This window comes from Solanum verrucosum, unplaced genomic scaffold, assembly GCF_900185275.1.
Source record: "Solanum verrucosum unplaced genomic scaffold, falcon-dt-bn FXZP01000278.1, whole genome shotgun sequence".
In the NCBI taxonomy this organism is placed as follows: domain Eukaryota; kingdom Viridiplantae; phylum Streptophyta; class Magnoliopsida; order Solanales; family Solanaceae; genus Solanum; species Solanum verrucosum.
This window is the reverse complement of record NW_026020332.1, coordinates 3,443,690-3,466,862: the sequence shown is the minus strand read 5'-3', so window position 1 is coordinate 3,466,862 and position 23,173 is coordinate 3,443,690. Positions and strand designations below refer to the sequence as shown.

The window sequence follows — 23,173 nt, the reverse complement described above, 5'->3', positions numbered from 1 at the left end:
AATTACTTTTGGATAAATTGTTGATTTTGAAGTTCATCTTTCATGCCCTGGTGGAAGTGTTTTTTAATAGATTTTTTTTTTAGTATTTTCAATAGCTTAATATTTGTTCTTTATGCTGGAAAGATGCATCTATGTCATTAATCATTTTTATTGTTACTTTAAAATACTAATGAAAATAGAAATCAGAAAGGAATTATAATTTGGAGAAGTGAATCCTTACTAACAAAGTAAAAACTTAAATAATCAATCAATTCATTTATTAAAATTCTTCAATGTTAATTGATTTCTTTGTTGTTATCGAGATCAATTGATTGGCTATGTAAAATCTTATTTATTTAATAAATATTTGATTTCTATATTGTAATCTCGAAATAAATAAAATAAAGAGACTATAAGGAAAAAAAAGATGAAGACTGTAGAAGAGTGTAAAATTCAACCACATATAAGAACCCCCACAGCATCTGGTGCTTCTCTTTCGTCTGAACAAAAACAAAGAAAATTTACTGAAAGCTCTGCTGCTGTAATGTTGTCAGATCAGTTTTTTTTCTTAAATTATACTTGCAACAGTTTCTTTTGATGACATGATTCACATTAATTCCTTTTCATATTTAAGCTGATACACCACAGCAGACCAGACCAACACCTCTGGTACGGAAGCTTCACTTTTTTTATTTAGGGGATTTGATTTATTCATAGTTTCATTCGCTTTTTATATTGTTGTACTAGTATTTATTTATGGAACTTGTTTTTTGTGATAATGAAAGCTCTAGAATTTTGGTAGCTCAGTGGGGTTTCTTTGTTTGACTTTTCTGAGTTAGAGTTGTACAAGGAAGAATTGCTCTATGTTTATTTTGACCCCTTTTGAGTTTCAGGGTATTTCTCACTTACTCTTTGTGTTTTGTGGATCTAGCGATAATGGGTATTTCTTGAATTTTGGTACAGGAGCTTTGAACTGTTGGAAAGATCAAAGCTTTTGAGGAGATTGGTCTTGTTTCAACCGAGATTTTAAGGGTTTTTGGGGAGATTACTGATGGGTTCTTCTTAGGTTGTATTTCAATTGTTGGATTGTAAAGCTGTGGAGTTTTTAGAGTTATGTTATGGATTTTGAATATATATTGTAAAAAATTGGAGTCTTGGGAGGAGTAGGGTTGCCCAAATTATTTGTGGGTACTTACTTCTGAGAATCTTTGAAAATGGAAGGAGAAATGGTTTGTGGTGATGGGTTGTTGGTGAATATAGCAAATGAAGTGAAATTAGAAGAAGATGAAGAAGATTTTTGTAGCTGCTGTGAAGATGAGGAGGAATTGGAAGATAGTGTGGATGAAACTTCGGAGGAAGAAGAGGATGAAGTAACAGAGGACGAGGACGAGAAGGAATCAGCAAGGGAGAGTTGTGATGTAGATCTTGATGAACATTCTGTGAAGTTATTCTTTAAAGGCATTTCTATAGCTGGTCCTGGTGACTCTGGTTGCAGGGTATCTGGAATTGGAGTGGTTATAGAGAGGGCAGAAAGTGCTCCTCCTATTCAAATCCAGAAAAAGCTTGATTTTTACGTGGAGGAATTTGTGGCAGATTACTTGGCTTTGATGGATGGATTGCTGGAAGCTGTGAAGAACAAGATTAGAAAGGTTTATGCCCTTACCGACTCTGAGATTTTATACGAGCAGGTGAGACATTTGTTCGCAAAATATGTGTATCTCAATGTTCGCCTTTTAAGTTCTTGGTGTATTCCATCTTCAGTGGGTTGAATCTTTGCCTTAATGCAATTGCTTTCACTTTTGCAAATGAAGTGTCAGTAGATGAACAACTTCCCCTCTTTGCTGCCCTCCACCTGCTGAAGAATATAATTTCATATTCATGACATTTTTACATCTTTGATCATCCCCTTCCCAAGCCCAAAAGAAAAAGGAAATAAACCTCAATTACTTATTAAATCTTTGGTCTTTCGCTTATCTGTCTTAATTGAATTTGTCGGTTGAAAATGACTGTAAATTTCAGGCTTTCTTGGTTCTTTTACCAAAAAGATTTAGATGCCGACTCTAATCTATTTTTATTTGATAAGCCAAAAGACTTATTAATAATCCACCAAGATGGTGTCCCTTTACCAAGTAGACGTTGAGTCTGATCTGGATACTCGATTTTCCTACAACAATAGGGTATTTTCCTACCTGAAAAACAGAATTATTTAATTACTTTTCCCCCCTCTTTCGTAAAATCTCATTGATAACTTGACTACTTATTTGGATGTGACAGTAATAAGTGCTTCATCGATTTCACTTGCTGTAAATTTGTTCTGCGGTAGTAGTGTTTGTTTATTTTACGTTGTTTTAATGGGTAATGTTTTATTTTTGTTGTTTGATGGTGAATAATTTGATCAGATTATGCATGAAGAGAACCTTGATAATCCGCTTCTCATGGCATTGCGGCAGAGGATCCTGGATCATGCTGATGATCTGGAAACTTTTGTTTTGAAACTTGTCCCCAGTACTGGTCTGGCAAAGGCCTTGGACTTAGCCAAGGTAGCAATAGGGGTTGTCTCTTCCCATGTCGAAGGAGATGAATCAACTGAAAATTGTCCAATATGCTGCGAGGATAGACTTTTAGTGATGGTGACGACATTGAAATGTACCCACAAGTTCTGTTCTCACTGTATGAAAACTTATGTTGAGGGTAAAGTCCAATCTGGTCAAGTACCCATTAGGTGCCCTCAGCTAAAATGCAAGTACTTAATCTCTGCCACTGAATGTCTATCTTTTCTCCCACTTAACTCCTATGGATCTTTAGTGAGGGTCCTTGAAGAAGCAAATGCTCTCAACTCGGACAAACTTTACTGCCCGTATCCAAATTGTTCTGTTCTTCTGGATCCTCATGAATGTATGTCAACTCGGGCTAGTTCGTCAAGCCAGTCAGAGAATAGTTGTGTGGACTGTCCAGTTTGTCAGAGGTTTATGTGTGTGGATTGTAGGGTCCCATGGCATTCTTCAATGACTTGTGAAGACTACCAAAATCTCCCTTTGGAGGAGAGGGATGCTGGTGACATAACTTTGCATCGCCTGGCACAAAATAAGAGATGGAGGCGCTGCTCACAGTGCAGGAGGATGATTGAGCTCACACATGGATGCTATCATATGACATGCTGGTAATATATTTGGTTCCTTCAACTTTTTTTATGCAAGATTCAGGATCCTATATTGGCTTCTGAATCGGTGAGAATTATACATTGATATTCTGAATCTGTTAGCTACATCTTTATGTTTTCATATCATATACTTGTAGATCCTTATCTGATTAATATTTCCTGAAAACTGATGTTGAGATTTTGGAACATAAGCTCTAAGTTCCAGATACTTATTATTAGACAAAAGCACTTTTAAACTCAGGTGCCTGGAAATCAAGGATTCTTCTAAGTAAGTGGAAATGAAGTGGTGGTTCTCTAGGAATGATCAACTATATCTGATACAAAGAGAACTATCTTTCCTCTTTATGTTCCATTCCCGTTTTGCATGAGAACCATCGAGGAGGATTGGCTCTTTCCCTTAACACTAACAGAAAATAAGTTTGTTTAACACTTCATTTAGGGAGGTTCTTTTAACACATATATTTTACCTTGGTAAGACACAATCTTGCATTTTATCTGCACCTCATCCAATTGCCTACAAGTTGTAAAGCTTTTGAAAATCAAAGTTTTACTATTGGGAGATTCTGGAATAGGATGGTTTGTATTGCTGGTAGTGCTAATAAATGTACTGGTTTACAACCCCTGAATGGAAAACCTACCCAATCTAAAACAGAGTTGGAGGTATCTGCTTATTCATTGGTGTTAATTTTCCCGTGCATTGTCAACTATGAAAGCTTATTCTTCAATAGCACAGTATGATATTGAATCTTTAGTTGACTTGTTGGAATAAAAAATGTACATACATATATACTGTATGTGTACATGTACATATATACATACATATTTATGTAGAAGGATATTAGTGGTTAGTAGGTCTATCATCCCTCTATAACTTTTTATTACCCTCAAAAGGCTTGACGGACAAATTGACTCAATGTGACTACTACCGTTAAGCGATCAGATCACCCTTTTCTTTGAGATTTGGAGTTTCCCAGATAGCAAATAAAACATCATGTAAATGAGGACTAGGATGCTCACTGGTCATTTTGGAGTTATCCGATAATGGGAGAGGGGAATGGGATACTCTCCTCAGCTAGGAGCTGATCTGAAATAGCTGAAGGCAGGGACTACTGCCTGAGTACACTGGGTGAGAAGCTTGGAGTTTGAAGTACAAGATGTCCCTCTATGTGCATCATAGCTTAATCATGATTTAATAAACACTCTCTGATAGCTTGATGCAAATCTTATTATCCGGTGATAAACTATTGGGCTTTGGAAGGCTTCTGATGGTTATCTGCACCAGAAAAAGCCGGAAGCATCTAGTCAACAAGTGTCCTTAGGTGTTTCAATATCAGTGTTTACTATAGTGTTTTGACAATCTCTAAGCATACCTACACACACTCTTTTACGAACTTGCATTTGTTAAGCATATGAACAAGGATTGCTCTATTGAAAGAAGAGATTTTCAATGGATTGGCTGCAAGTGTTGTCAGTGTCTGCTGTTATTAAGGAGCCCTCAAGAATCATTTGACCAACTTGATGGGAAGGTCATCTTAGGCCAAGATTATCTTTTGTAATTTTGGGTGTCAGATTACATCTATGTTCGTGTGATCATCAATTAATGATAAGCTTTTAGTGTATCCTTAAACTTCAGTCGATAAACTGAAGTCCTAAAATAGTTAGCAATATAATTGCTACATTACTATCCAAGCTTGAGGGTGATCCAATCTATTGAAAATTAGTTCTGTATCTCAGAATCAATAGTTTCCAGCCATCAAGTGTTTTTCTGGGTTCCAAGTATCGTATCTTGTTTTTATATGAGTCTGGCTTGCTGTATTTGTCCCTTCCCAAATGGTTGGAGCTCTCGAACACTCTTCAAATCCTCTAACTACCTTGTACTCTACTGCTACTGCTTCTTTCTCCTTCATCTACTGCTTACATTGCAGGTAGGCTGGCTTTTTTAAAAATAAGTACCCAAGCAGGCCAATTATGGTGAAGGTTTAAAGTTAGTGATTTAAATATTAAATGAATTATGGGCAGGGAGTTGACTGAAACAAAAGAATAGCTACTTGTATCAGAATAATGGGGTAGAAGAGCAATAGGTGTATAACAGTGTAAGAGCAGGGTACATGCGGAATAAAGAAACAAGAACCTACAAAGGAATCTACAGAAAATAGATAAAGAAAACTGATTCATGTCTTGCCAAAAGAACTTAGTAAGGTGAGTTGGGTGGTAGTTTAAGGACCAAAACTAATAACTTGGTGAGTAAAATTACATTGTAGTAAGTTGGGCTTTAACAGTTGGCTTATTAAAGCTTTTGAAACCAGTCTGTGCTTGACTGGATACAAAGGAGAGAACAGTTGAAACACAACTGATATAGCTTGTCCTATTTATTCATTATTGATTTTTCTTGAACTATTCATGACGTCTTCTACAGCACTAAATTGGGAAGGCACATTGTTTCAGATAGTTGGGAAAGTTTACATCAAATACTCTGATGCTCTAAATGGAGCTAGAGCTGTTCAATCAAGCAGTTATTCTTAGTAAAATCAACCGTCTATGACTTATACAGATCTTTCTTTTAGGTTGCATATTTGTGAGTGTTTGAATTCATTAGTAAGGCTGTATTGCAGTCTCGTAGAGGAAAAATGCATTCCGATTGGATAATCTATCTGAGCATCAGATGAACGTCTGTAGGAATGTAAAATTGAAGATATGTGCCCAAATGCATATGCTAACCTTTTATGTCTTTGGAACTTGTTCAGTATATATACTGCTGAAATCGAAGTTGGTGGATGATGATTTTAAGCATTGACAGCTTTTGTGTTTGTATTAAAAAATGGCAGGTGTGGGCATCAATTCTGTTATTCGTGTGGTGCGGAATACAGGGACGGCCAACAGACATGTCAATGTGCATTCTGGGATGAGGATTACACTCAAGATTTGGTAACTCAACCGACACAACAGTTTGAGCAATGGTCATGGGACTCATTTGAGTCGCTGCCTACTATGATGGATGCATATTCAGATGAAGAGAGATCTCAGCTGGCATTGATCCAGAGATTTCTCGCTGGTGGATTCAGTCTCACAGACCACCAAGCTTATCAATCCCCACCACGTTGTACAGATTCTTATGTTGATGCCATGAAGGATCTCCATCAGCTTCCATGGCTCGAACGATTCGTGTCTGTGATCAGTGACAATTACTATGAAGAACATATCCAGTGAAGTATAGATAGATTTGAAGCCATTTAGCATTTGTAAAACACTTTCAAATGGGAGATAAATGAGTATCTCACTCTCAAGACTCCTATGATAGTTTAAGCAAATAGGCCCCTTCATAATGTACTTTTTTCATTTGCTTCATGCTAAAAGAGCTGTTGGGCCTTTTTTCCCTCTCCTCTTTTCATCCTAATTGTATGATGTATTGGAAGTCACAAGAAGCTTCCTCTTCATAGAAAACTGATGAGCAAAACAGCATAAATCGAAGGAGACATTTTTAATGTTAAACTTATATTCTCTCTTGCCCAATTTGTACATTACGCTCTTCTTTTTATTTAGTCCTGGAAAGAATGACATATTTTTTTATTTGACAAATATTTGACGACACTATTAACATTTTACTTGGGTTCTACTTATTTAAGGAGAATTTTGGAACATTGTTATTTTCATAATTTTTTAAACATCGTGTCAAGTCAAATTAGATTACATAAATTGCGACGGGGAGTGGATGAAAAATCACCAAAGGGCTTATATGGTTAACCTATTGAAGGTATCGAAAAGTTGATATACAGAAATCAAAGTGAGACATCAAAATACACTCAAAATCTTTTTTCAGCCTTACTACTTTAAGAAGTTTGACGTTCATTTATATAAAAAGTGTTCACATGTCGTGTTACTTTTTTGCTTTTTCTTCAGTATTTGGATAGTTATTTATTACCTCTTATCATATACATCGTAAAATTGATTTTTGTATGCAATTTATTTTTTTACCAAATATATGGTCTATAAATTAATGTAATAGGAGTTCTGAAGAAGAGATCTTTAACTTAAATACAGTTTATACATAGCTGTTAGACATGAAATAAAACTTTATTTTATTTTTACCGCGCATTTATTATAATACTGTTAAGTCAAATGAAATTCGATTATTGTCAAGTTCTAATGCAATATATTACAAATTTTTTTTCTAACATGAAAATTGCGCAAAAATGATAGAAAGCAAACAAAAGGGAGAAGAAGAGGAAAGTTAGCTAAAGCTTAATTATATTTTGAATTAAAGGAAACTACCAAGCAACAATAATTATTGCTCATAAATGGACTACTGAATAGGGTGTGAAGATTGAAGAAGAAATAAAAGCAAGCTCATAAGTCATAAGTAACAACCAAGCAATAATTATTGCTAACCTCACAATTAACAAGAATTATGATAGACATAAAACATTAAATTGTCCTCACATGGGTGGTAGAGAGTACCGAAGCTTTTTAATTCAAAGTTCATAAACCAATTGACTTTTTTAAAAATATAAATATAAAAATAAATAAATGAAAAGCATCATTTGCAAGTAGGGAAGGATAAGTTGAACGGTAGGCAATTAATGTGGAAATTAGGGACCAAATAATCAGCCGCCGAATGCGTGGACAACTCACAAATGGAAGTGGACAACTAATAAAATACAATGACAAAATCTTTATTTTCTTTTCAATTTAACAACATTTTTATAAAATATTGAGTTTCTTTTTACATTTAGGATTGTACTCCATAAATAGCAAGAGAGGGATAAAAAAACAACTTTATGCTATGTTAATGGTAACATTGAATCAACCTTTTCAATGAACATACCAATCATTTGAGGCCCCAATAATGCACCCATTCTAAAATTTGAGTCCATGCTCTAAAAGTACATATCAAATCATACACATAATGTTTTATTGTTTTCTTACCCAGTGTACTTCCGCAAGTGGGATGTGAAGAGGGTTGTGTTTACACAGTCTTACCCTTATCTTGTTTAGATAGAGATGTTATTTCCGATATACCTCAGCTCAAGTCAAGCATAACAAAATTAGTAAGAAAATGAGATACCATAGATGTCCTATGCTATGCACATTAAAAATTAAGTCATCTAAATTTCGAGTACAAAAAATGCTACAAAACAATCGACGAAAAAAAAAAGTTCATTTGTATAGGAATCGAACTTCACAACAATGTAAACTAGCCTCTTTCAAATGGAACATAAGGTCGAATTCCTCGTCGCGATGTTACCAAAATCCACTAAGTAACATATAGATGATACAAGATATAGAATTCTTATGCCTAAATAAAGAGCATAGAAGAAGAAAACAGAGTCATAGTTCAATAGAAAAGAGTTGAAACTGAGAATACCAAACATTGTTCTTCACAAATTACTGGAGGGCTCAAGCAAACAATGAATCATTAAGGCCTAAAAATGCCAAATTTTATGTTCTTTTGTTCAGTATGAGAAACAAAGAGTATACCATAACTTCCATATAAGTGTATGCTCTATTAACAATTTATTGTAACATATCAACAAAAAGTGAATGCAAAATCTGAGATATATATATAACTACACAAATGCAAAGTATACCTACTCGTCACGATCCCCAGAAAGCCGCTTTAGAATTTGTATAACCTATCTCTTTAACCAAAAAGACTCGAAAGATCGCAGCATAGGTTCTGCAGAGACGATGAAACTTCGAAGAAAAATCGAACCTAATCATCTGCATCCAAAGGCTGACAAACAACCAAGTAATTCAAGCCTTGAAAGCTATCAGCAAGAAATGTGATTAGAACCATAGCTAATTGCTGTCAAGCTAGTGTCGGACATATTTGTTACCCACGGATGAGGGCTATTCCCTGCTCCTCTTATATTGTATGCATAAGAAGGCCATCTAACATCCGAACCACACAACTTTGTCTCACCCACTTTAATCATCTTTTGGGTTCTGTCAAGAACAACAAGGCTTGAAAATGTTGAAAAACTGTTCCCTACAAAGATATCGGATCTTAAACAGACTTCATAGTCGATAGCAGATTGAAATAGATATGGTTGCTTCTTGTAAATGTCAAAAACACCTAGTTTTTTCTTCTCAAAAGGATGCAAGCCGTCTTTCCAGCCATTCAAGACAGTATTATCCTCCAGAAGAGTATCGGCAACAGCAAGATAAACGACAACAGGAGTTTTAAGACCCGAGATGTTTCCTACTCTAGCCATGATCTCTTCCTTACTACTACAAATTTCACTAATATTTAATCTCTGCTCCAGTTTCTTACAGTGAATCATCCAATCCTTTTCTATTCTCATGTGCACAGCTACAAAGGGAACCGGTTGTGATGAAGAGCTTGACATTGCATTCTTACTTCTAACCTCCATTCCTATTTCTCTAATTTTTGAGACAACTTTATCTGCTTCCGTCGATATCTCCTCTACTAAAGCTAAGCATTCGAAAACCTTTGCATAGTCTTTAGTTGGCCAATGATCATGCCACAAAAAGGGGTTCTTCCCTACTATCCGAATGATCTCACGTGCATCATATGGATGCTTACTAAATTGATTCAACTGTTCCAAATCTTTTTCCAATGTCCACCTTCTTCCACTGCCTTTCTGAAGTTCGATAACATCACTTTGATTCGACACATCTGAATAACGACTCAATTGGACAAACCCTTTACAAATGGAATTAAATCTTTCGAATTGGAAGATCTTATCGAAGGAAATAGGCTTCAAAAGTTCAACTTCTTTATAAAACAGAGAAGCACTCAATTTAGGCATCAACAATGTTCGATTAAGCATACGTGCAGTCAAACAAGCTCTAGCAAAAGCAATCTTCTGATTGTTCAATCCCCACACAATCTGAGGAACTTCAAGAAACTTCTGTTTTATGGGTTGATTCGATGGAAATGAACGGTTATGGACAAAGACAAAGTTGTTCTGTCGAATGACCCCACCAAGTCCAGAGAATGTTGGAAGCAAAACAGTTCCAAGGAACAAAGCAATGACAACCAATACCAAGCATTTTGCAGCCAAGAAATTCAAATGGACTCCAAAGAATCTCAATTGCTTACAATTTGACAAGTCCATTTGAGATTCAATCCAATAAGTTCATATACAAATCATCACAACAATATTCAATGAACCAAGCAACACAAAACCTATAATTGTTCAATCCTCAACCCCAGCCAGGGATTTCAAACCCAATCAACCTCTTTTCTGAGCAGACAACAACAACAAAAAACAAGAAAAAAAGGAAAGGAAAATCAAAATATTTTCCAACTGCATGTGAAAACAGAACCCTCTCACAAGACAACTATATATATTACAAAATGAAATGCAAGAAACCACAAACAGATAACCACAACTAACCTCCTTTTAAATCCGAAAACAAAACCCTCTGTCAGCCAAATACAAATTCAATTTCTGAAAGTCCAGAAAGAATCACTTCCTCTCTGTCCAGATAGATAGATTTCAGTCTCTGGAAAAGTTCAGAAAAACCGATTAAAGAGGAAAATGGATCTTGAACATGTTAAAAATTCAATCTTTTTTGCTTTAAACCAACTATGAAAGTCAAAACATCCATTAAAACCCGAAATGAAAACTTCCAAAAATAGAACAACAATAGCCTAGAAATCAAGAAAAGGTTAAAAAATATGATGCATGCAATCCCAAAAAAACAAGAAACCCAGGTGGGGTTTGAAAGGGGTGGAGTAAGGAAGAAGAAGAAGGTTTATTGTTGGAAAATAAAGGGGGTAAAAGGGAAAGAAAGAAAAAAGTTCTCACCTTTGAGTTGTTGTTGGAGTGTAAAGTGAAGCCAACCAGAGAAAAAAAAAAATTAAAAAGGGATTGAAAGACAATAAGGATGAATCCAAAAGATGAAAAGAATAATAAAAAAATTGTGTGTGTGTGAGAGAAAGAGAGAGGGGATAAACAGAAGATGAGTTTTGCATGGAACGGAATCAAGAAAAGAGGACTCAAAAAAATTCGTATAGCGAAAGCAATGCCAATTGCCAACAAATACAATGCATCACCATCATGACAACTCACACACCAAACAGAAAATAATTTCCGAAATTAGCAAATCTTTTTTTTACTTCTTTTTACAAGTAGCAAATCTAATTAAGGGAATAATTAATTCATAGAGTAACCCAAATACTTACTTATTTACTCTAATAATATATAGGGTGTTGACTATATGAGGTTGTTTGGTATGGGAATTGGATTGACAAAATTATTCTTTGAGATATTTCATAGAAATATATGAGATAATTTAGTATTTTATCTAATTATTATAGTATAAATATTGAACAACTAATTTTTAAACTAACTAATATTTTTAATCAATAATCTTGTATTTTATTTCAAAGTTATTGTTCCTTATTCCTCTTGTCAAATGACCTTTATTTGAATTTGATAAATTTCTACCATTTGATATACGTAATTTAATCTAATACTATAAAATATTTACATAATATATGTATAATGTCTTGATGCAATTAAATATTTTTCACATGTTCAATATATATTTATGAGATCTTTACAATAATTTATACAAAATTTAATATTGTGATAGTGATAAATATATATGATAGGAGCATAATAAGTAGCAAGAAGAAACTAAAAGAGAAGTTGGAAGATTCAAGAACAAAGATTGGGACGGGACAACACAAAATCGTGTTTTGTTTTGTTCTAATTTATATGACACATTTTGAATTGTGAGATTTAAATAAGAAAATCATATAACAATTAAGTATTTTAAATTATTAATTATTATGACTTGTAATTTCAATTAAATAATTTTTATTTTAAATTAAAAACACTACATATCTGAATTTGCCTCAGGACAGAAGAAGTGACAAACAAACACAGTAAAAGTAGGTATGGATTAATCAAACAAAAGGATTATAAAATGAGGATTGAGGAGAAGAACAAAAAGACAAAAAAAAACAATATCAGAGAGAAAAGGAGAAGAGATGAGAAATTTCACGTACTTTAAAGAGAAGACAAAGTGCAGAGGGGAGAGATTCAAATAAATCTGACAACCTAAAAATGAACTATCTAATCTCATGAGGAGGAACAAGACAACTTCATTCCCTATAAAAATTGAAAAGCCACATCATATATATGCTCTTTTATATTCTGAATAAAAAATAAAATTGTCCCCTTCTTTATTTTATATATACTGGAGTACTATGTTCTTTTTAGGAGTACTTATTTTGAATTCAAATTCAAACAGTATGTAATATAAAATTCATTACAAGAAAAAAAATATAATTTCTATTTAGATTTTGTTCATTTTCAAAGACTTTATTTATTTTTGAGTTGAGAATCTATCAAAAATCGTTTCTTTATCTATTAAGATAGCAGAAGGTATATATATGTGTTATTCGCTCCAGATTTCATTTGTAGTATTATAATATATATATATATACCTCTTTAAATCTCATTTGTGGTACTCTACTAGGTACTCTACCAGACTACTAGGTGTATATTATGTTATTATTGTTTACTTCGTTCATTTTCAAGAATGTGCAAAAGTCCTATTACTTTTTTCAAATCAAAGATTTTTCGTTTTTCATTTTTTATATAATTATTGTGTATATGAATGTGAATCTACTTAATTTCCGCTTTGTAAGACTTCTTTGTAACATATTGGACCATATATTTATTGAAAAGTAGCTCCATTCTTTGCTTTTTCTAGATTTAGAGTCCAATCACAATAGGATTTGCTCGATTTAGGGCCACCTTAAAATAAATCAAGTTGGTCAGGGAGGGTTAACTTGTCTCATAAGGGGAATTTGTGTAAATAATTAGATGGGATCATTCTTGAAAATCATATTTTATTATTTAATTGTCTGTTCATTGCATCTTTAACCATGTGAACCCACTATTTGTTCAATTTTTAGTACTAACTAATGGTCCTGTTTTTATGGCTGGCACACAACCATACAAACTACGAAGTAGCTGAGACAGTTGGATATATAGTGTAGGAACCAGTTGAAAACCTTGTGACTTTGGCCAACTTTATCTCATGTGCACGCTATTCAATCAATTTTACTTTTATGTAGTGTTTGATATTCATATTCAAATTTAATTAATCTAAATTCACATCCGTTAAAGTCTAAAAGAAGATAGAGAAGATATAGCAGGTTTAAATATACTTGTTTTAAGTTTTTTGGAAAGAAAGGGTGGGGGGTTGAATTAAGTTTTCTATTAATTAATCATAATAATCCCTAAGATGCCGGCATGGTTGTTTCCCAACTATACTGACCAACTTGCTACAAAATTTCCTTTTTTTGGGACCAATTTGCTACTACTGGTATTTAATTAGCCAATTTATTTTGTTCTATTTTAATTGCACCTTTGTTACTTTTTCCTCATTGGTCAATGGTCACTGCTATATAACTACCATGTATATTAATTATTTAAAAAAATACTCCTTTTTCTTCGATAAATCTTTTTCCCTTTTAACTATAAAATTAAAATGTTAATGATATAATGATTATGTTTCAAAGACTATACCACTACAACAAAAGAGAATATAGTGGCAATAATTTTTTTGTTGAGGGGACATTGCATTCAGAGCCATTAAAATCTTTAATGATATTTATTTAAAATGTTGGTTATAAATAGTCATATTCATTATTATCGATAAATATAATATAATAATAATTATATTATAGCCGCTAAATTCTTTATTTATTATATTGTAATTGAACTGAGAAGTAACTAGTACATGCTTTCTTTTTCATATTAGCTTTGGTACTATATTATGGAGTTGATGATACATAAGTCAAGCCCAAGAGACTGCACGTTATTGGGTCACATATACAATTGTCCTTCCGGTCTATCATGTAGAATCAAGCCCATAACCACCCTGCCTTTGAAGGGATGGATAAAACCCAAACTTATGTTCTTTTGACAAAAACCAAAGGAAAAAAGAACACATGTACCCCCAAAAAGGGAAACTATTTACAAGTGGGTAACCTTTTTTTCCCCATGTTTTTAACTACTAATTTACATTTACTGTTTGATACCATCAGAATATATATATAAGATAAACAATTCTTTAGTCAAAACACTATTTAGTTACTCATTGATACCATTAGAGTATATATATACTCTGATGACACCAAGGAGTAATTGACAGTGTTTCAGTGAAAAGACTGCTCAATTACTGCTTGATACTATCAGAATATATCGACACCATCAAAGTCTATAAATATTATCGAGTATATACGTACTCCGATGGTATCATTAGTTGTTTAGTGAATTGAATAAATAGTTTGGGTTGTGGATCCAATCAGGATAAATATATTAAATTAGGTCCAATCAGGGTAAATATTTTGCGCAATGGGTCCAATTTGTGTAGTTATTCCAAAACCAAAAGCAAAAAAAAAAGTATTCGACTCATAACTATCGAATTCATAGTTATAAAATAAGCATACCTAGTACATGAAATAAGATCTACACTCGTCCAACACAATATATCGATCATCGATACTTAAAACTCAAAAAAATCCCTAAAGGACTTAAAGTTTTGATGATTGACCAGCAATATCAATCACAAAGCGATATTTAATATCGTTCTTCTCAATTCTTTCATAAGCTTCATTAATCTTATCAGGTGTGACTATCTCTATGTCACACATGATATTGTACTTCCCACAAATGTCTATCATTTCTTGTGTTTCTTTTATGCTTCCAATCATGCTTCCTTTCACAGTTCTCTTACCTGCATTTCACAATTTAAAGGGTTATTTATTATTAGAAAAAATCTTCAAACACAATCCTTAAAAATATAAAATAAAGTGTTGCTTACCAAATATTAATGGAAATGATGGAAGGTCCATGGGCTTTTCTGGTGCACCCACTATGACAAAAGTTCCTTTAATTTTGAGCAATTCCAAGTAAGGCCCAAGAGAGTGATTGGCTGAGACTGTGTCCAATATGAAGTCCAAAGTTCTATGCCTCGACTGATAATGAAATCCAACACAAAGAAAATTGATTAATATAGCAATTTTAAAAGTTTATGTATGAAGGATGACAAATGTATCCTTACATAGTCTTGTAAAAAAAATATACTTGATTTTTTTGTTTTTGAGATGAGCCAAAACTTCATTTTATCATGGTATTAAAGTTAGATTCGACACAATTCTTGATTTCTCTGTTATTGAGTCCCTATATTATTTCATACATGACATTGGCAAAAATAGAAATAATGAAGAGGCAGACAAACCTTCATTTGCTGTGCATTAGAGCTAACAATGAAATCATCAGCGCCTAATTTGGTTTTTGCCTCTTTTTCTTTGGATAAAGAAGTGCTTATGACAGTGACATGATGTCCAAAAGCTTTTGCAAATTTAATAGCCAAATGTCCTAATCCTCCCAAACCAATGACTCCTATATTTTGCCTTGGTGAGCCAATCAAGTTGTTGTCTTTCATTGGGCAAAACACAGTTACTCCAGCACATAACAATGGTGCTGCTCTATCCATTGGTAGGTTATCCGGTACAGCAACCACAAACCTTCAAAATAAAAATAAAACTAGACAAATTAGTCATGATGGGCATGGTACGGTATTGAAAACTTCAATTCCGTAATTTTAATTTTTAAAAATACTATATCATTGCCATACTAATTAATTATGACTAGACTTTTCAAAAAACATCTCATATTAGTATCTTACTAAAAAAATATTCAAAAGAAAGTACAACAAATTTCAAAATAATTGGTTTTGTACTAATACTATTTTATATATTTGCTATATACGATGCGGTATTCGATTCCTTTATATAATATTGAGTATCAAAGAATTATAAAATGCATATCAAATACCACAATATCGATATCAAAAACTTTAATTTCAATATGATTATTCAATGCTCACCCCTAACTGGAACAGAGAAAGATACATGTTTTTTTTTATACTACTGATTTAGAATCAAAAGAGATTTAGTTTTTTATAAAGAGAAAAACAGAGATAGAAAGGAAACTAATTGTACCTATAATCAGTAACAAGCATCTTGGAGTAGCCTCCATAAGTGATGCTACCATCCCAAAAGACACCATTGTAGGTGAACTGAACTTTGTCACAGTAATTTTCTTCAGAGCTTTTGCAAGATTCACATTGTAAGCATGATGCAGACATGCACCCAACTCCTACTTTATCCCCTGTTTTGAAGTTGCTCACATTGCTCCCAACTTCTACAACAATCCCTGTAATCTCATGCCTAAATTACAACAATTAAAACAAATTAGAAATTCAAACAACAACAACAATAATATATTCAGTATAATTCCGCAAGTGGAGTCTGAGTAGAATATACGCAGACCTTACAAAGAAGAAAAAAACAGAGGAGTTTATTTGTGATTTGATTATTACCCTGGAATAACAGGATACATAGTAATACCCCAATCATTCTTGGCATAGTGAAGGTCAGTATGGCATATTCCACAGTACAAAATCTTGATGGTCACATCATTTACACCATTCTCTCTACATAAACATGATGCAAAAAAATTGAGTTAACGAATAGACTATAGAGAATGTGTCATTCTTTCTGGAACATATACGGAGTTAATATTATGTAATGAAAATTATGAATACCTTCTATTGAATATATAAGGTGTGATTTTGCCAGAAGAATCAAGAGCTGCCCATCCAGAAACAGCTTGAGTGTGGTTTGGAGTTGTTTTAGCCATTAAATTAGAATTCGAAGAGTGGGAGAGGGGCAGATTGAAAATAGAGTTTGAGATGTTTATAAGCAAAGTACAACATAGAGCTCCTTTTATAGTGATAAATTAGACTTTCAAAGGGTTGTTAGGACTATTGCAATTAATGAATAATACATTTCTATTAGTATTACTGTTGACTTTTATTTGTCATCATATTTTGTTTGATACATCATTAAATAAGCCATTGATATGACTATTTTACCATATATATTCTGTATTATATCTTGGAAAAAGATTTAGAGAATCAATAATTAATAATAAAATAAAATATGAAAAAAATATCAGTTTTTATAAATATATATTAAAAATAACATTAAAATTGAAAATCTGTTTTTAAAAATAATAGACAAGTAAAATGAGTGAAGTATAGAAAAGTATCCTATACTTATTTCCAAGAAAAAATACATTCAATAAAATGACAAAAATAGTAGTGTTATAATCTAGATCCTGGCCTACTTTTTTTTCTTTTTCATGAATGACTAAATATATGAAGAAAAGAAATAAAAATCCAACAGAAATTCCTCCGATTTTGTCAGTAATTTCCAAGAAATCCAACAGAAAATTAATCCTGGACTATCTTTGTTCTTTTTTTTCTTTTTTCTAGTGATTCAATAAAAAATACTACCACATTGTACTATTAATGTGTGACTAATAAATAAGAATTTCTTTAATTTCATATATTTTCTTGTTTCTTCCAACTTTTTAATAACTTAAATTTTTTTATCTGAGGCCCTATATTTATAGTAGAAACAATTTAACTTAGAATTATAAACATGATAATGCGGATTTTTAGTTTTCGACTTTGAAATTGTAATTTTCAGAAAACTGAGAAACAAAAGTTAGCTCAAGATCAACTTCCAAATCATCCTTGCTACTCCAAAATTATGGGGCAATTAAAAGAAGAAAAGAAAATAAAAACATGATAAATAAAAAATAAACATCCACTTAATGAAATATCACAAAGAGGAACAAAACAGCCACCACATACTTTAATTTCTTTAGTCAAATAATTCAAGTTCACACATTTCCACTTCTTAGTGGACCATCACAAAAGTTGTTAGGGCTATTAAAACAAAGAAAAAGAATACACTAAAACAGAAAATTTCTTAATTATTTCCTTAATCCTACTCTATTTCACCCATGAATTTCCTAGAATATTGTTTCTAATTTACTTCTTACATAATATTCCACTATTGAGTATACATCATTCCCTTGTCTTTATTATATTTCTTCCATACATTTTCCTGAACCAACATCATTATTATTGTTTTTTAAAATCGTGTGCAAGTATCTAGTAAAGAAATGTATTCATATCTTTATTTATATTCAATTATTTGTATTTGTTCATTTTAAACTTTACATGTTCTTTAACAAATAAATGATTGGGAGTAATTAGTGTCGAAGGTAAAGTAGAAAATATATATTTTTTAAAAATAATGTTTAAATCAAAATGAACCTAGAAAGTATTTTAGTGGAAAACGTTGAGACTTTGTCATCCCTTAAAGACTTTTGACTTCAAAGTCTTGCATCTCCATTTACTTGTTATTTTCACATTAATTTAATAGAATTTCGAAGCTTGTTGAATGTTGTTGGGATACTTCCTTCGACTTTTTTATCTCCTAACTACACTAATTGTGAATGGTATAGTGTACACCTAGCAAATAAGGGGTAGTTTTTGATGATTAGAATTATGGTGGTATTGATAATAAATGGATTGTTACGACTGAATTTATGTATTATTTTAGGTAGATATTAATTATGCAATGATTAATTATTCATGTATTAGTTGTTCCACCTTTTATTCTATATAAAAATTAATTTGTAAATTCTATTTTATATATATATATATATATATACTAGTTATGTGAATTTCTAAATGATGAATCAAACATTGTATTAGTTCATACATGAATAACTTATTTACTATTTACCTACCTAATATTATACTCATAAATTAATACAAAAATAATTTATTTCTTATTCAGCTATCAAACAATCTCACCAACTGACTTACCGGGCTTTGGTGCGGCATGGGGTAGGGTTGGAATTGATTTGGGGTCAAGTTTTTTGATTGGGAAGATGGTTGGGAGGGATGTTTGGGGGAGGGGGAACGAGACAATCAACATGAAATGCTACTTAAAGAATTGTATTTTATATTCTTATCAAGAAAGTCATTTTTCTTGATTTGTAAAAATATTATATCTAAAAAATGATCAGTAATAATTGAACTAATCAATCATATGAAAAAATAGAAAGATATATTAATTGTCATATTTGTTTTTTCTATACTAAAAACTAAAAAAAAACCATATTTTTGTTGTCATATATTAATTATCATGTTTGTATTTTTGAGAATCAAATAATATGAACTTTGATTCATTATTTCAATAATTATTTTTTATATAATTAACATGAAAAAATACAACTTATGATATTTTTCGTAGAATTTTTAAATATCAAAATTTTAATTATAGACATTAGATTAATTGGTAGTTGCACAACCCAATGCAAAATATATCAGTGGGATTGGTGGGGGGTGGCAGGCACTATTCCCATTTCCTGCTGAGGAAGGCAGCACAATTATGTTTGGCATGACTTGCGGGGTCTTCGCAAGTATAATTGATTTTATTGACTCTATGTTGCGGTGGAATCATAATTTCGATGAAAATGTGTCAAAATATAAAGAAATAAAAATATGTACAAGTTAAAGAATATGTTAATATGTAATCTATCTATATCTATCTATATTACTTTAAAAACATAAACTCCTAACTTAAATGTTAAATTATTATAATATTCCTAACTTAGGTTGTGACTTTTTCGATAAGTTGTGCCTTTTTTTGAAGGGTTGTATTTTTCGATGAATTGTGACTTTTCCAAAGAGTGTGACTTTTCAATAAGTTGTGACTTTTTCAAAGAGTTGTGACTTTTTCAATAAGTTGTGACTTTTCGAAAGGGTTATGACTTCTCGAAAAGGTCATGATTTTTCAGATAAGACACAAAAAACATTTTTTCATACTACCCTTTGTTGACTATAAATAGAGGGGTTTCCTCTCATTTTTCAACCACAATTTTTTTTTAATCTTCTACTCTTCTTCTTCTTGCATTTTAATTTTTTTTGTGTGATTTATTATCGTTGAGCGAGTTCAAAGTTTAGCGGAATATGAGGTACCACTATTCTGATGAAGTAAATCATTCTATCCTAAGAGAGTATATTCCATAACCTCGAGTACTTGAGAAAAATAATTTTGATGATATAATAATTATATTTTTGCTTAATATATACATTAGTATGTCATGTTCCAATAGATGAAGTTAACATGATGTAGTCTAAATTCATTTGTTTTTGTTAACAATTTATCTTCTGATGTAGATGTATGCTTCTGAATATCTTTTCCATAATTTAGAGAATTGTCACGATTTGTTTTTGATGTTCAAGACAAAAGAATGACTTTATTTATTAATGTTGTGATTTCGACTCTCATGATTTTGCTTCAAAATAGTAATTACTATATAAACATTTCCCTTTTGTTTTATTTATTTACTATATCTTAATATTTCAGTATTTTAGATGAAGAAAAGTTCATATAACTTATAATAACACCAGTTGAAGTTTGTATTATTTTAATTTTTATTATTTATTTAATAGTTAATTTTATGAGATAAATATTTTCATTAATGCAAATATATATTTATATTTGGGTAGATATTTGTATTTAAATAAAAGTATTATATATGTCACAAATGCATTATAAAGTTAACAAGATCTTCTAACTTCAAAATATATTATTTTAAAATGTTCCGAGTTTTATTTTAAAAATAAATCACAACCGATGTGAAAATATGTGAATATATAAAATGTAGTTGTTCTCTTCACATGTTCATATGACATCTAAACAATTTAACGTGGAATACAAATGCAAAACACATCTGGTTAGATGAGAAGAAAAATACAAAGCAAATATTGTCTATAAGGTAATATTAGTGAGATAAGACTAATTACATGATTAACCTCATCAATTTGAAATAAATATATACATTATTGCATTTAACTAATAAAATTTTTCATTGGCCATCTTCATAGGTTTGTGCGAATAAGAAATATATATGACAATCTACGTTGAACATTCAAAAAAAATCTGCAATATTATTTTATGCTAAAATTATTAATCAAATCTTCGCTTAAATAAACAATACTATTTACTATAACATATATTTTTGAAATTGGTAATCACGTGCAATGCACGTGTCAAAAAACTAGTATATATATATATATACATAAAAATATTTATATTTTAAAATTTTTTGACAAAAAAGTATTCATCGACATACCTCCACTATATGTATCTCCTCCATTGACCATATGGTTCTATGATCTTATAATAACTTTCCTTTACTCTTTTTCTTTCCTATGAGAGATCTACCCAATGTATAGATATTCCTCATTTCTTTTAGAATATGTTAGCGTAGAAGTTTGTTTGTTTTTTCTCTCATCCTTATCAACTTGTCTCTAAGGCGCGACCTACTTATATAATTCTTGTGATTGACGGTAGGTTGATCAAATCAAGTCAAAAGAAAGTTTGACTAGCTAATTAAGAGTTGAAGTACATTGCTTATAAAAGATATGAATTCATATATTGTAAATATGTAACTTGTTATACTATAACCTAGACCTATTTTTCATGGCTAATTATCTTCCAAGCATGAGAAAATCCAAGATTCCGACTTGATTACAAGAAAAAGTTTTGCCCAATCAAGTCTATCAAAAATAAAATTAACTACAATTTCACTAGAATTGTTATTTTAAAAGGGGTCCACACTCTATTTGTATATACCCTCTTTCTCTCTCGTATTTTATTTCTTTTCTCTTATACATCACATTAATTCTCTCTTATCCGTTATATTCTTTAATTTTTTTCCTAAATTCACTCGAGCATTTTCAAATTTCGAATATTGATCTTCTCCTTTCAAATTGTGTTTTCCCAATTTCAGGTAACCAATATTGACAGGTTTCAATTGAATTTTTTAGATTATATATTTGTATGATATATATTTTTGTTCAAACAATGTTCATCTACCTCCATTCAATCTTAGTTCTTCAATAAGGAGATAAAATTATATGCAAGTTTACGGTTGAACAAACTTCATCAAAGAGATTACGCGAGATATATAAATGCATATTCACAAATAATGAAGCACCATCTTTTTATTTTGGTCTAACTCAAGCATTTCAAGATATTGTAGAATCTGTTGCTAAATTTAGACTGAATAAATAAATTAGATCCATTAAAAAGTTTAAATTCTAGCACCGAAATGTCTCAATTAAGATTTAACAAATTCTGAAAACTTTGAAAGCAAAAAATAGAAGCAGAAACGTTGAAGAACAAAAGTCTAATGATTCAACAAAGATGAGGAGTTCAAAAATAACTAATTTGTGCTTTAAGTGTTGTTTAATTCATGAGTTGTATAATAATTTTTACATGATGTTGTATACGAATTTTTGGGGTTTGTATTTGTATTTGTATTAATGTTATTATAGGTTTTTGTATTTATATCAGTGATATATGTATTTGTCATATTTATTGTATGCTTCCAAGAGTAATATACAATTACTTATTGGTATATATGCATCAATTGCCTATGTATAAATAGTTGTCTAGCATTTATCATTTGTATATTTTATACGATTGAATTTGTTAATGATAATTATATACATTTAATTTGTATATCAAATGATATATGTATTTGTTATATATTTATCGTTCTTAGAATTAATATACAATTATGTATTTGTATATATACATCAGTCGCATGTGCCCAAATAGTTATCTAGCATATAATTTGTATATCTTTTATATTTTTATATACATTTTGATTTCTAAATTTCAAAGTTCATGATATAAAACTTTATTATTATTTTTGAATGAATAATTAGAAATGGAGAACTGAATTGAATTATTAGTTTCAAATTGAAAAATATTTGTTGTTGTATTATGAATGAAGGAATCAAACTAGTTTTTGATTGTTGAAACCAATAAATGAAGATCAGAGTTTTAAGGGAGAAGTTTATCGCTTGAAGAGTTCATTATTATAAGAGATTATAAGGAAATACACTTAGCTTGATTCGTGGGATATTTTTCATTTTAAACTGATTTTATCGCGTCAATTAATGGATTAATTGATAGTTATAATTATATACACGACATTCCAAAATATGAGATATACAAATACAAATCTCGATAGCTAATGAAACTATAGAGGAGTGATTCACTACTTTAAAGAGAAGACAAAGTGCAGAGGGAGA

General features: G+C 31.3%; 3 protein-coding genes across 3 annotated transcripts; 1 reads left to right on the top strand and 2 right to left on the bottom strand.

Moving 5' to 3' along the window:
- Positions 1 to 715: 715 nt before the first annotated feature.
- On the top strand, positions 716 to 6,632 carry LOC125836206 (E3 ubiquitin-protein ligase RSL1). The gene is made up of 3 exons (XM_049515324.1): positions 716 to 1,667; positions 2,379 to 3,139; positions 5,965 to 6,632. The coding sequence occupies exons 1-3, from the start codon at positions 1,194 to 1,196 to the stop codon at positions 6,344 to 6,346; spliced, it is 1,617 nt and encodes a 538-aa protein (XP_049371281.1). The 5' UTR covers positions 716 to 1,193; the 3' UTR covers positions 6,347 to 6,632.
- A 2,237-nt stretch (positions 6,633 to 8,869) lies between these two features.
- Positions 8,870 to 10,343, bottom strand: LOC125836592 (O-fucosyltransferase 23). The gene has a single exon (XM_049515779.1). The coding sequence runs from the start codon at positions 10,216 to 10,218 to the stop codon at positions 8,908 to 8,910; it is 1,311 nt and encodes a 436-aa protein (XP_049371736.1). The 5' UTR covers positions 10,219 to 10,343; the 3' UTR covers positions 8,870 to 8,907.
- Positions 10,344 to 14,526: 4,183 nt separating this feature from the next.
- Positions 14,527 to 16,872, bottom strand: LOC125836227 (probable cinnamyl alcohol dehydrogenase 6). Its single transcript, XM_049515345.1, has 6 exons — positions 16,742 to 16,872; positions 16,517 to 16,630; positions 16,137 to 16,364; positions 15,371 to 15,659; positions 14,954 to 15,107; positions 14,527 to 14,866 (listed from the first exon to the last, which is right to left on the bottom strand). The coding sequence occupies exons 1-6, from the start codon at positions 16,834 to 16,836 to the stop codon at positions 14,664 to 14,666; spliced, it is 1,083 nt and encodes a 360-aa protein (XP_049371302.1). The 5' UTR covers positions 16,837 to 16,872; the 3' UTR covers positions 14,527 to 14,663.
- Between the last annotated feature and the right edge of the window lie 6,301 nt (positions 16,873 to 23,173).